The 15619-nt window shown below is 39.1% G+C and overlaps 1 protein-coding gene across 1 annotated transcript in view; it reads left to right on the forward strand.

Annotated features, from left to right (window-relative positions):
* Nucleotides 1-4218, forward strand: part of GNAQ (G protein subunit alpha q) — a 194594-nt gene extending 190376 nt beyond the window's left edge. Inside the window, exon 6 of the mRNA NM_001003249.1 lies at nt 3806-4218. Coding sequence (NP_001003249.1) covers nt 3806-3996 — 191 coding nt within the window. The 3' untranslated portion in view covers nt 3997-4218. The remainder of the gene's footprint in view (nt 1-3805) is intronic.
* Nucleotides 4219-15619: the final 11401 nt, after the last annotated feature.

The following is a 15619-nucleotide window of genomic DNA, read 5'->3' on the forward strand; positions in this document are numbered from 1 at the left end:
AATTTCCCTTCTCAAACATATCTAAGATCCTAAAGGTGGGCAGCTTGCAATAGAAATGTTCGGGGGATGTTATCAGGCATTAGAAATAGAACTCTCTGTAGTTTGTCAGCAGTGTGCGCTCCTGTCCATTCTCCAAGTACATTCTCCTTTGTGCTTTCCTGTTCCTTCAAGACCAAATGCTTTCAGGACACCTGGGGGGCTCAGTGGTTGAGCGTCTGCCTTTGATTCAGGGCATGATCCTGGGGTCCTGGGATGGAGTCCTGCATAGGGCTCCCTGCAGGAAGCCTGCTTCTTCCTCTGCCTCTCTCTTAACTCACCTCCTGCTTCTCCCCTGCAGGGAGCCTGCTTCTCCCTCTGTGTCTCTGCCTCTCTCTGTGTCTCTCATGAATAAATAGAAAATCTTAGGGAAAAGAAAAATGCTTTCTTAGCTGAAACAGTGTTTTCATTTTTACCCCCTTTTTATTGGCCACCAACCTGCCACTCAGTTATAAATGCCAGACTGTATCCCTCACTGTTTTGCGGAAACTATAGAAGTAAGGAACTTGGTGTGCCACTAACTTGGTCTCCAACAGCAATGGGCTAGTCTTTAACCATAAGAGGTACTTGAATAAGATGGGCATAAAGCATCTGACTTATACCTAAGCACACATTTGCCTCTCTCTCCTGAAAGAGACTTAATTTTTCCCCAGAGTTCAGTGAGAACCAGCAAGTGGGAAATGATGCCCCACTCTGTACATAGCACCCCTGTTAGGCCAGCAGGTTTTCATGATGTGCTTGCATGCAAGACGACAGGGGATAAATACAGCACAGCCTGCCCCATGGAGCAAAGTCGCCAAGGCTCAAGCTACTCCATGCAGTACCCACAGCACACCACACGTGGGTTTGATTTTTTTTTTTTTTTTTTGCACCAACAAAAGACTTTTTCTGTGATACATATTTTGGGTACTTTTTTTTTCCTTCTTTGCCATGTCCTCATGATCTCTTTACCTATGTCTTTCATCCAGTGAATTTCCCCAGATTCCCCATCACTACGAGCATTTCTTCCTTCCAACATGTGTGCATTGCCAAGGGCTTAAACTGTGAACATGTTTTTTTTTACTGTTAATCTCCCTCAATGTGCACATAACGCACAGAGAACAGAGAACTTAGCCGTGGAGAAAGAAAAAAAGACACTTATTCACAGAGCAAACACAGCTGTCATTTCATACAAAGCCCTTGTAAGAGCTGCAACTAAAAAAATTCTAGGCCGACTCTGCAATGATGTTTTTATAACAAACATGTTTCTAGTATTATGAATTTCACACTTCCACATTTCTGCACGTACAAGGTCTTAATCATGATGAATGCCATTTCTGTATTTCTCTGCAGGAAGAGAAATTACCATTTCCACATGGATGTGAATTGCAGAATTGTTCATAGAGACTGTGGAATTCTGTGCCTGCTAAGATGGCCATAATGATTTATTTGTAGTTTGTATTTATTCAAATCATATAATTTATGCTTAAAAACCTAATACACTGCAAGTGCTCTTCGCTGAACTTGGTCCGATCTAGTTGTGATAGTCTTTAGGGTTTAAGTAAAAATAGCCCTTTTTTCCCCAAATAGGGTAAATACAAAAATCAAAGGGAACTTCCATCACAAGCCAGAAAGATGGGGTTCCTTTATGAAAATGAGAAGATGCTCCAACCCCAGCAATCTCTTAGTCCTAGTTTTAAATATTCTGTTACTGCTGTTGAATTAGTTAAATCGATAACACCGAGAAAGTTAGGACATTATACTCATGGTATTTGTATGGCACTTTCATTATAATGCCAGCCTTCTTGATTGCTGACAAAAATTTCTATTCTGGTCAAAAGTCAAAAATGTAAACATTACCTTTGTTAACTCTGCAAATGGGAATAATGCATTTGTCTTCATGGCTCTTTCCTCCCTCCTGGCAGGGTTAGATATAAGCTTACAGAGGTAATCCCCACTTTGCAGTAAGGCTGGTTTGAAAAGTCTTCAATTTGGCCATCTAAAATTCGTGAAGCATTTTGTTAGAAGTGATAGGCCCTCAGTCAAGTTTTCATAGATTTCTTTATCCCAACCAATAGATAACGAGAATATTGATAGAAAAAAATGGAAGCTGTGGACCCCAAGAGGGTCTTGTCAGACAGAAGGATGTGGAGTAGGAGAAGGTTATAGCATGACTGCCATCTTTCTTAGGATGGAATTCACTGGAAAAGATGGAAATGTTACATATATAGGGCCTCAGAGACTAATATAGATGCTCAGTAGTTGATAGGTGTAGTGTTTTGATGTTACTCATTAACATTAATTTCAGGATCACATTAATACATTTATCAGGATCTACAAAATAGATATTTTAATACAGCTCTACTGTCCTATAACTCACATGCCATGTAATTCACCCATTCAAAGCACACAGTTCAGTGCTTTTTGATATATATTTTACCATAATTTAAAAATCTAACAAAATTTGTCATTTTAACCATTTTAAAGCATACAGTTCAGTGACATTAATTATATTCACAGTGCTGTACAGCCATCACTATTCCCAAAAATTTTTATCACCCCAAACCATTAAGCAGTCACTCCTCATTTCCCCTTCTAACTAACTTCTGCAACTAACTTCTAATCTACTTTGGCTCTATTAATGTTCCTATCCTATGTACCTCATATAAGTGCAGTCATACAACATTTGTTCTTTTGTCCGGCTTCTTTTACTTAGCATCATGTTTTCAAGATTCACGAAGGTTGTGGCAACTTTTCTAGAGCTGAATAAAACTCTATTGTGTGTCTCCTACCTCTTGTTTATCCATTCCTCTGTTGATGGCCACATGGGTCGTTTCCACACTGGTTATTGTGAATACTACGCAGTGAAATTCATTGTCCAAATAACTATTATAGTCCCTGCTTTCAATTCCTTTGGATATATACCTAGGAATAAAATTGCCAGGTCATATGGTAATACTATGTTGAGCTTTTGGGGGAACTACCCAATGGTGCGGCTACACTGTTGTACAGTCCCACCAACAATGCACAAGGGTTCCAGTTTTTCCACATCCTTGCCCACACAGATTTTTATACTTTTTTTGATGACACCCATTCTGGTAGATGTGAAGTGGTATCTCATTGTGATTTGGATTTGTATCGAAGATGAATGATCTTGAGCCTCTCTGCACATGCTTATTGGCCAGCTGTAGGAGTTCTATTTTCTGAATATTAACCTCTTACCAGATATGTGATTGGCCATCCATTCTGTAAGTTGTCTCTTCACTGTCTTGATAGTGATGCACAACTTTGACGCACAAGTTTTTTTATTTTGATGAGGTCCAGTTTACCTATTTTTTCTCTTGTGTTGCCTGTAATTTTGGTGTCCTATGTAAGAATTCATTGCAAAATTATTAACTAAGTTTTTAATATATCCTGGTAAATATCTCACAGTCCTAATACAAGGCATCTAGGACATCGTTTGGCATGGAAGAGACCCTGAATGAATCTAAGAAAATATAAGCCAGTCTTTCTCATCACCACATATAGTGCATTGAAGACTACCTACATAAATGTGGTGTGCCCAGCAGCAGCAGCAATCTAGAAGCTAGACAGATGGATGGTCAGATAGCATGACAAAAAAAAAAAAAACAATTACACACAATACTGTTGGGGATGGTGGTGATAACGGATCAGATCCGCAGTGTAGCTGTCCTGTCCACGGCATCTTTATTGAGCCAGTCAACACTTACTGGGCAAAGGCATTAACACATCAGCTGACGAATCGTCCCTCTCCTCCCTTGGCCAACAGGACCCCAGAGAGATGCCCAGGCAGCTCGAGAATTCATCCTGAAGATGTTCGTGGACCTGAACCCAGACAGTGACAAAATTATCTACTCCCACTTCACATGCGCCACAGACACCGAGAACATCCGCTTTGTCTTTGCTGCCGTCAAGGACACCATCCTCCAGTTGAACCTGAAGGAATACAATCTGGTCTAATTGTGCCTCCTCGACACCGCCTTTCCCTTCCCTGGTGGGCTATAGAAGCTGTACAAGAGGGACTGTATTTCTGTGGAAAACAATTTGCATAATACTAATTTATTGCCGTCCCAGACTCTGTGAACGTGTCCACAGAGTTTGTAGTAAATATTATGATTTTATTTAAACTATTCAGAGGAAAAACAGGATGCTGAAGTACAGTCCCAGCACATTTCCTCTCTCTCTCTCTCTCTCTTTTTTTTTTTTTTTTTTTTTAGCAAAACCTTGTGACTCCATGTATTTTAAATCCCCAGTCATGCACTCACCAAGATAAAAGTTGTTTCTTTCTCTTCTTTTTCTTTTCTATTGAGCAAAACAAAGCTGATTGCCCTTTCCCTAACCCGTACCCCCATCCTGATTTTTCCTGGGTTACAACGGCCTTTGCCCTAGTCCCATTCTTGGCCAAGTTTTTCTCCCAAGTGATACAGTCAGGACAGCATCATTTGATTTAAGCCATCAGCATTGGCTTGATTTAAAAGTTTGTAGTTTTGCTGAAGGATTCTAAGTGTTAATCCTGTGGTTTTCAGTGTATGGCTCTGGATACACATAGAGAGTTGTTTTATATAAATATATTGTCTTGCCTCACTTTGTGCTGGGATCGTGGATGCCCATCTTATGGTTAAGTGTCATTTCTTTTGGATTTCTACCTTCAGCCATAGCTTAGTCATCAGAGATATGCACAAGTCAGTAAGGCAAGAGCAGAGACACACAGTTGTTTTTTTTAAATGCCATGTGCCATGGTTCTTCTAACCTTCCTTCTTCCCCCTGCCACCCTCTCTTTAAATTACAGATGCCAAAAACTATATATATATGCCAACAGACACTACATTACTCCAATGGCTGCTACCCAGACCCAGAACCTTTTCCTTAGGTTGTTCTTAGCTTCCCCCTTCTTGGTTCAGACTTTTCTTCCTTTTTTCCCTTAGTGTTTGGGCCATGATTTATTATGGCAGTGTGTGTTGCCAAAGCTGGCTTTTCATAAAAGAAAAGTAGTAAAAATTTAAAAGATAAAAGCCAGTATTTAAAAATGGAAGAGAGTAAGACTGTGAATCCTAAAATAATTGGCTGAGAATGACCCTGAAACACCAGTCGGTAACTGTAAATTCGATTGGCACGGTCCATTCTTTTCTTTGCCCTGAGATCACATTGTTTGGCGTCTGTTCCATGTTGAGTGTCCAAATCAGCAATGTAAAAAAAAAGTGTCTTTGTGATAGAACATGAAATCTGCTTCTATCTCTTCATTTAAAGCCAGTTTTGCTCTCTTTATGTTCTTTAAGGTCAAGTGGGTCTGCCAAAAACCTTATTTGAGTATTCTGACACCTCCATTTGCAAAATCTGAAGTTATTGCTGATTTACCACCTTTGGATCTTTATAAACTGGTGACTGGTTAAAGTGGAACCTAAGGAAGACTTTTGGACTTAACTCAAGAGTAACCTCTCAGTGTTCTATAGAACATGAATTTATGTAACTGAACCTACTAGGAGAGAGATTTGGAGTTCTCTATGTGCAATTTTCAACAAATGCAAAAAAAAAAATACAGCACATGTATTGATGAGCTTCTGTCAAGCAGCTTGAGTTGAAATCTGACTTAAGAAAATAAATCAAGATTTTTTTAAGCCTGCTAGGGGGTAGGAATTAGGCCATGACACTGGTCGTATTTTAAGTATTGTACTATTTGGCACAAGTCTAAACTTCCATATCAATCACTCTTTGGGAACAACAAAGGAAGAGAGAAAATGAATGACTTCTTAGATGAGTACAAGAGTTCCTAAGGAGTAGAATGTTCTCCTTTACTTTCCCAGCCACAAACAACACAGGTTACTTTTTCACTTTGCTCAGAAAACACCTGTAATTTGAGTAAGAACCAGACTGCCTGTAGGTATAGTGCAATTCTGAATGCTCTAATCATTGTACATATGTCTCTGTTGAGATTGCAGCATCCATACTGGCTTTGTAATCATTAATTTTTTTGGCAGATTGAATGTGCTGTATTGATATGTATCTATGTAATTGTATGTCTTATAGCTAATTCACATTTTGAATAATGTTATTTTATTTACTTTTTTTAAGAGAGGAGAATGTAAATTTGTCAGTTTATTTCTGACTAGGGATATTTTTTTTTCCATTTAGAAAAGAAAAAAAAATCTTACTATCGTACAGAGCGGTACTAGCATCGTGCTGTATAAAATCATTTGCACATTCCTGAGTAGAGGTATACTGATAAGACCCAAAGGTAATTTCATAGCAAAATACATAAAATCAGTTGGAGCTTTTATACAAACATGGAAACCAACTTTGTAGAACTTTTGCCATTTGATCTAGGATTGGAATATGAGCTTTTATACGATTCATATTCTTATTTGGCAAATGCACAGTTTAGTATTACCTCTCTGATGGCCTTTATTAGAAAGGCAGTTTTAGAAGCTATTGTGATCCACTAAGGAAATGTTTTAACAGCTAGAGACCACTGCTTGCCTAAAAGGGCAATCTTAAATTTGGTGCAGCAAAAAACAAAACAAAACAAAAACAAAAAAAAACAAAAACAAAACAAAAAACAAAAAGCAAAAAACAAACCAAAAAAACAAAACAAAAAAAAAAAAAAACAAAAAAGAAAAAAAGGAAAAAAAAAAAGAAAAAAGTCAACAATAACATTTGAAGGCCTACAGTGTGTATAGAGAAAACCTCATCACAAGATCCTAAGTGTTACAGTTTTAGGGAATCAAGATATTCTATTTAATAGAGCTATAGTAGATGTAGTCGATTAAACATGATCTCAAAGCTCGAAGATGTTGAGCAAACAGGGAAAGATTGTTCTATTTGTCTTTATGGAATTGGGATGGAATTGCTATGCAGAATTGAGGTTTGTGGCTTCACTGTGTGCCATAGGGTGCATGACACGATCCCTTTCTGTTGAGGAAGGAAGAACTTGATCACCCTATCTGCAGTGACGCATGGAAACCTAATTGTATCCACACTAGTCAATCGAAGCTAAAGGATTTTCTTTTCTGTTTCTTTGGGGTTTTATTGAAGGGGCTGGGGGTGGGAAGGGATTCTTTTCAGTTTTGTATAAAAACAAAGTTTACTCATGCTTTCTATTATATTGTGATTGCAAACATTAGAAGCGTGTGCCACTGGACTCCTGTCATTGATGCTCTAGGTAACAGAGGCCTGTGGCAAGTTTTTGGTGACTTGGGCATGTCTTATTCAAAAAGAAAAACACAAACACAAACACCTTTCTTCAACATACCAAGGCAAGCAGCCATTTCATGACTCACTTAACACATTGCAGTGTACCAGTTTACAGATAATTTTCCCTCTTTTGCGTGACATGGCAGTTCCAAACCCACAGAGAAGTCCTCATTTATAAATTGGAGGTTTGTACTATGCCTTACAGAGCTTAAATTCAGAAGTTTGTGCCTCATATCTGAAACAAAGGGAAATAATACACCTATTCAAAAGTCAATAAATCCCCTCAAAGTTTTTTTTTTCTTTCTTTAAAACATTTTCATATAAAGAGCTCTGTTGAATGTCATGAATAGACTGGGGGAAAAAAAAATCTTAGGAACCTGCATATGTTGTTTACTAGCATATGACATCTGCAAAAGGTATTCGAAGAACACCTGAAACTTGTTTTGTTTTTTGTTTTTGTTTTTTTTTTGGTTTTTTTTTTTGTTGTTGTTGTTTTGTGGATTAACTAGCAAGCCTATTTTAAAAAAAAAAAGAAAAAAAGTAATTCAGCTAAAGGACAATTTACTTTTTGTACTTTAGACTATCTTGACTGTCAAGGTGTATGAACTGTAATTTTAAAATTTATACTGCCACATGATTGTAAATTTTAGTTGTCTTAAGTTAGGAATTGGTAAAAAGCTATTTATGCTGGATTTGGGTCAAATGACTTATTTGCAAAAAATAATAATAATGGGAAGAAAGGGCTGTATAATGAGATACTGCAAGACTCAGATAGTGGTTGGAAATAACCTTCAAAATTACCCTCAATTTCCCTTTGTTTTCAGTTTCTCAAAGAAAAAAAAAATGAATGAAATAAAATATAGAAGAATGTTAACCCATATCAAAATAAAGTGTACCCAAGTATTGTAATGTATATTGCTGCTCTTCTTAAAATTAAATAAGGGTTTAAAACCACTCAATTGGTAATTGACAACATCTCAATTGATTCAAATAAGGTGTTGCTTGGTATACATTACTATTTGCTTCCAAAGATCTCTCTTTGGTTAGAAACCCACACAAAAACTAAAACTTGTAATATTGTATGTTTATCTATCTCCACATATTTCCAGCATATGTAGCGTTAATAGGCCTGTCCTGGTAACTGTGTGTTTGGGATTTCATTTTTGGTTCCACCAAATTAGGAAAAGAAATGGCTCAGTTGTGTATGACTAGTTAGAGATTTTTGGAGCCAAACACCTGCTGTTTCGTAGATACCTAGTACAGAGTCTAAACTTGTCATTTGTTTTTCCTCACAGAGTAACCACCCATTCATTGCTGTCTTCCCAACTTCCAATGATCTTTCAATAACTTTCTTGCCTCTAGAATCATCCGTTCCAAGTATGCATACATGCCTAGCACATAGTAGGTGCTCAAATATTAATTTCCTTCTTACCTCCCTTATCATGTATCTTCCATTTCCCAATATGATTCCAACCCAATAGTAAATGACATTTACATGTAATGAAAACACCGATTGGGCTAAATTGGATCTTACCTGGATAAAGCAATTCTGATTTTCATATAAGCTTTGGTAGATATGAAAAAAAAAACAGGGAAGAAAATATTCTTTGCTAGAATATTTTCAAGTTTAGGAAGAGAGATGGCAAATTGTGTAACATTGTTCAGGTTACTTTGACTGAAACACATGTTTTTGGTAGATTTCTTTTCCTTAAAGAACTCTAAATACAACTTCTTGCTGGATTCTTCACGTGTCATCGTGTTGGAAACCCTTACTAGACCTATGTATTTAGGGAGTTTTGTCAGAAAACATTTTTAACTGCAGTATTTAAAAGAATCATATTTACTGTTCTTAAAATGTCATTCAAATGCATGTATTGTCTATTGTTTGGGGATGGGAACTAGTTTTGCAAAAAAACACCTAATGTTGTATAATAATGCCCCAATGATCTTGCTGGTTAAAAATACAGTATTTTTGGCCATAATTTTGTACTACAGTATTCTTCATTCTTGAGTTTTGCTTCTCTTGAGGTTGCTTCAGCCTCTTCTAGAATGTTTTTTATTCTAGGGAGTATCGGAATAAATTTTTCCTGTCCTAAAATACTTGATGCTGCACATGCATTGTCCAAGTAGACAGGCTTAGAAGTTTCTAAGCAAACATGAAAAAAAATCTTTTCCATTCTGTATATAGCTAGATTTTAGTCTCCAGTGGAAATATTTGTACTGATGACATTTTTTTCAGTTTTTTTAATAAACTTGACCTAATTTAGGTGGTAAGCAACTGTAAATATAAATTTTAGTAGCTGCTCACTAAAGACTTAGAGCTGCCTGTCTTCAACGACTGTGGCAGTCTTCTAATTAGCAAAGATTAACTGGCGAAAGAGGCAAGGGCTTGGCTCAGAGCTTTCTCGTTTACAGCAGCCATAGTGACCAGTCCTCTCCTCACAAGGAAGAGGAGCTGTCAATGTCCTCTGAGGCTGTGACTTAGAAACAAGCACCGAGGCTTTTGAGAGGAGCTAAAAGCTAGCTTTTCTTTTTCTAGCAACTTTGTGAAGTTAGGGTGATGATAAGTATTTTTCTAGAAAAACTGGTGCTTATGTAGGTAAGGACTTAGAACCATAACAAAAGCAAAAACCTGTTCCTTCTACTTACAACCAGATCTTTCTAACTGGCTGCCTGGCCCTTGCTTATGGACCTTTGTGCTTTTCAGCATACAGTTCTTTCCAGATACTTTAGAAAGTATCATTTTTGCTTAAAAGCCTTTGGGTAAGGCCCTCCTATTGTTGCATGAGTTAGAGACCGTTTCTGGGTGGCATCCCCTCTTCGGATCTTACTAAGGGATGGTGTGACTAGGGACTGTCAGCACAGGCCTGCAGTGATGAGAAATGGGGTGTCAGCCAGCCCCCGGCACCCCTCACTCTATGGCCTCTGGGACCTATGTCCATCTGCATCATCATATTGAAGACCCATAGCCCCCAGGAAAAATGAACTTCCTCAACGTTATTTGAGCCAAATACTTTTAACTTGACCTGACTCGTAGACCCAGCCTGATGAGTCAGATGTTTTTGGTCCTGGCCTTCTGGAAACAATAAAAAAGTCATTGATCCAAAACACTCTGTCTTACTCCTCATGTTCCCTGCCTCTACTCCTCTCCCCACCCCCTCACCCCCACCCTTCTCACTGCTGTTTTACTCTTAGGTTGTGACTGCTGCATCTTGAGAAACCAATCAAACCACAGCAGAAGGGTGGGAGGTGGGAAGTGATGCTACAGAGTAGCAGTAGTTCATTTGATAGAAAACAGGAGCAATTGCTGGTGTCTTGCTTTTCCTTTGTTGTCTGATTTTGAGTTTTTAGCACACTCATAAGTGACTCCATATTTAAGCCATTCTTAAACTGTGGGTCACTGTTGGAGAGTAAAAGGCCATGATGAAGGGTAGGCTTCTGGTTGTTAATTTATCTAGGCCTCACCGTGATTCCTTGGTTTCGTTGTCATGGCTAATTAAGATATGGATCCAGCTAGGATAAGGAACTCGGCCCCCATCTATTTTGAGGGAGCACCCTAAGTAAGACGAGGCCTTGGTTATAAAATGTAGGTCTCTTCAAAAATCTAAGAAGCCCAGGGAGTTCTGAAAAGATTGTTTTCTCTGAATCCTTATGCCTCAGGACTTGAAATCTGATCTGTGTTGATTTTCTCTCTTCCCGTTTTCTTCAAAAAGGCAGAGCTCAAAGTATTTTCCTGTCCCATAAGCTTATGGGTAAAATGAAGCAACTCCTCCTCTTTAATGAAGAGGGTAATTAAACCAAACCCTGGTAACAGAGCTGACGGTGGGCACTCCTCGATGCTGACCCTTCAACCCAGTCCTGGCCCTCCGGCCCTGGAGGAGGTGCTTTCACAGTTTAGTGAGCTGGGAGCCCGTCCCAATGAGGTAGGCTATGTCAAGGGCCCCGGGGACTGTCACTGTTCCCAGGTTACCGAATGTTTGTATGGTGCATAAAGTAGGTTTGGAAATAAGAGGACTAAGAGGAGACATTCCAACAAATGAGGCTTGGCAAACCCTACAAGTCTACAAGTGGACATTCCACCCTGTCTACCCAGCTGCCAAGAAGCTCACATTGCTGACAAGACCATGTTTGTGTCTGCTCTGGGCTGTGTCTCACCCAGGACGCCATGCTGTTTGGGAATCCCACACTGCCTGCCATCTACTGTCCAGTCAAGGCGCCAGCTGGGGCACACCCGAGTGCAAGGCTCACATCAAGGATTGTAGCACCAATGATTATATTGCTGGGGTCAGAGAAAGGGTCTGCTGCTTCTTGTGGAACAGTAAAGGGCCTATCCCAGGAATATCCTGGTAAATGGTTAACAATGGGGGCCAGAGAGGCACAATTGTGGTACTGATCTGTAGTGCGTGCTCATTTCCATGGTGTCAATAAATATGCCCACCAAGCCCAATTTTAAGCTCCTGATTTGTGATGTCACTGAACCCCATTGAGAAGAGATCCTAACAATGGTCTCTCAAGCTGTTCCTGCACACCATCCTCAGTCCCCTTAGGACACTACCTTTCTGAAAACCTGGGAGAATGGCAGGAGGACAAGCCTAGCTGGCTTATTACACCCACAGCTTATAAATCGCCTCCCTAGAGGGAAGCTAATGACCTGCAGCTAATTACCAAAGAGCACTGTGCTCATGATGGCTTCAGAAATGGCAGCTTGCCAGAAATATGAAGTATTTTAAACTCAAAAGGAATTTGGACATGAGATTCACCTAACACTTTTTGACTATGAGAGTGTGTGTGTGAGAAATGTCTCCATGTCTTCAAGCAGCTCAGTCATTGCTGAACAAAGACAAAAAGTTTATACAAATGCTCATCGTAGTTGAGTAACTAGATTAATCCTCAATCTTCTAAAAACTAATCTCTCGGATATATGTGGATAGACACGCAGAACCTAAAAATGACTTGATCTTGAAGTTGTGTATGCACACACGTACGTGAGCATGCACAAACTTGGTTATTAGAAGCACTTTAATTCAGAAAATCATTCTTCACATTGACATGATCAAGAGAAAAAAAATCATAAAATCCACAGCTAATGCAGTCTTTAAAAAAAAAAATCTTGCCAGTCTTTCTAGGTGCTATCTTAAAAGAGCTCTGCTCCATCTAGGCAAGAACACCTCATTATAGCAGATTGTAAATTTTTTTTTCCAAAGGGCAGATGAACCCTAGGCTGAGGGCGGGGCTGGATTTCAGGTCTCTGACCAAAAGGGATGCATTTTCAACTGGGACAGAGAGAAAGGACCTCCAAAAAATTTGTAGAAGCTACAGGAAATCTTACTGAAGTTATAAAAGCCAGGGCTGCATGATTTAGGTATATAGCCGCTGTTTGATGTTATTTCTATTCCTGAGTCTTCTCTGTGAAAATTGCTCACCTCCCATGAAGGAAGATGAATTCCCAGAATCCTATGCCTGTGCCATACTAATGCCTGTATAGAACCACAGATTCAGATCCATGGGGTGTGGGGCTGCACTTGTGTCACTCTTCTCCCACTGACTGAGGGTGGCCACCATTCCAGGTCCCTTGCTCCACACAGGGGTTACTGTAGACACTTCTCTTTCAGGTCAGGAGCTGCCTGCATCCTTCCAGCTTTCTCTGGCCACAAACAAGAAACCAAAAATCAATACCTCAGGAGTGATGTTCAAGCAGTGAGGGACAAGGGTTGGTGAACCCACTGCAGCTTCCCGTCCTCACCGGTCAAACCGTAGCCTTAGCCTACGCACTTTGCGGGTGGGTCCCCAGCAGGTTCTGCTTCCTGTCGACAGAACCTGCTCATTAACACACCATTATTGACTTTTCTCCTTCCCTGGTGTTACTTCCAAACTCTCACTATGCTTTCTGGGGTCATCTCACAAACAACTTGCACCAAAATCCTTTACAACAGTCTGCTTTGGGGAAAATCCCAGATAAGGCAATAAGACCATCCAGGGAAATGACCTTCACGTACAAGGAGGTAGCCACAGGGACTTGTCCAAACCCATCAACAACCAAGACTCAATACTTTGCCTTCAATGAAACTGCAGCTGATGCCTGAGGTCCCAGGTTAGCACCTGGACTTCTAGCAGGAGATGAAGTTGCTACGTAGGCCCCTCAATGAAAGACTAAATAATAATTTATTAAGATTAGTAATTAGAAAAAATACTAAAATTTTATTAAGAAAAATTCTACCTATTCCTGGAAGGTACCCCTACAGCATCTTTAAAGATGATCAATTTCTGTCATTGAAGAAAAGGGATAGAGACAATTTCGATCTTAATTGTCATTCTGTTTAGAGTGCATCTTTACTCCTTTCCTCTGCCCAGCTCTGGCTACTGGCTCCAGGATGAGCCCCCACACCAGCCCTGACTAACCAATTCTATATGTATGAGTCTGGCTGCTTCCTTAAAGACACAAATGCTTTTCTGTCTTCCTCCCCTCCACCAGTGGATGGTGCTGACATAATCATGGGCAGAGAGGAAAGACTCTTCCATCAGAGAATTGGCACATATGGTGACATTTAATTGAAAAGTACTACAAAAGTAAGGGAACATTATTGAGGCCATGTTCTGAAAGAGTATCTGCCTTCTTTTAAAAAATAAGTTTCTCTAATTTGACAGTTGGTCAAAGTATATACTTAGAAAAAAGGAAGCTATATTTCAAATGTTGATGAAACAGGACTTAAGAATGAGAGGCTCTCTGCCAGTGCAAAAACTTATGCGACAATTTTGTTAGTACTAATGTCTGAATATTTCTTCTAGTAGGTTGGAATGTACTTACTATATTTAGCTATCTCATTACTTTGTGAAGGAATGAGTTTTTGACTAGGGGTTACATGCCTGTATATTTTGTGATGATCCATAGCTAAATAAAACTGTATTCAAACTCAAATGCTGTTATCTTTTTAGAAGACATTGTGAGGATTCCAAATTATTTCTTAAGACCAAATATCTTACTTAAACACTTATGCTGGGCATAATTTCATGAAAAGTGACAAAGTATTTTCAGAAAGAAAGAAATAAGAAAATTCAGTGATGGCTTAATACACTTAAGAAAAAAATATTCAAAGACCTTTATTGTAAGAATATGTGCCAATGTGTCTGGAATTTTGGCTAAAATTTAGGGAATTAGGCACCAAAAGACTAATTTAGTGGTTCTAAATATGACTGATTCAGGAAAATCTCTAACAAGATTGACTTCTCACATTTAGCCACCAGAAATGTGTATAATTTCTTATTTTCTCCATTATTTATATATTTAAAAAATATGCCCCCATTTCAGTTATTCAGATGGCAGTTTGAGACCTCTTCCTAGCTTCTTACTCTTCAATTTTATCATTACACATTAACCTTTCCAAGATAAACTCAAGAACCTCCAGGATTGCCTGGCCTAGGGGTACCCACTGAATCAATGAAGAATGGGAAGATTGATTCCCTTTTTGACATCCCCTTAGAGTTAAATTTATTACTTTAAGTGGTAGGTTTCTCAATCAGCACTTGTGAATCTGCTGGTGTTAAATACTAGTGTTATGGATAAATTCGATTGTGAGCACGATCGATGCTATGACACATAATCCTCCAAATATCAGCTACCATCCATGGAATAGACTAAGTAAAGTGACCAATTCCTATGGTTTTAATTCTGGACATTGTTTTTTTTTAAGATTTTATTTATTTATTCATGAGAGACAGAGAGAGAGAGGCGCAGAGACATAGGCAGAGGAAAAAGCAGGCTCCCTGTGGGGAGCCCAATGTAGGACTTGATCCCCAGACCTGGGATCACACCCTGAGCCAAAGGCAGATGCTCAACCACTGAGCCATACAGGTGCCCCAATTCTGGACATTGTTGACCTGAAATCTGTTTGTTCTCTAGCTTGATTCAGGGGAAGTCAGGCAGCTAAACAGTGTGGTGTGGACTGAGGGCTACAGTTTGACCATCAAAAGAGGCCAATTCATTAATATAACCTCATATATTTGAGTTTGCTTTTGTGGTTTACAATGTATTTTAAGAATTTTTTGAGACTGTGTTCTGGTAAAGTAAAGCAGATAGATTTCTGCACCCCCTTCACATATCAAGAAATCTGGAGTAAGCACTGCTTCCTTTTTGATGAATTAACCACAAAAGGGCTGACTTCTCTAAGGTCTTAAGACATTTCTTCATGGTCACAAGATGGCTGCTGCAGTTCCAACCATTGTTCCTACACACAAGAGAAGACTGAAGAAAAAGACGAGGTTACCTGTGTCAAGAAAGCAAGAGCTTTTCCACATACTCTGTAACACATTTCTGTTCCCATCTCATTGGCCAGATCTGTATCTAATGACAAACCCTATAAAGAGGCCAATTAAGGAGAAAATCAGAAATAGAAGTCGA

The sequence above is a fragment of the Canis lupus genome, chromosome 1 (genome assembly GCF_011100685.1).
Source record: "Canis lupus familiaris isolate Mischka breed German Shepherd chromosome 1, alternate assembly UU_Cfam_GSD_1.0, whole genome shotgun sequence".
Lineage (NCBI taxonomy): Eukaryota > Metazoa > Chordata > Mammalia > Carnivora > Canidae > Canis > Canis lupus.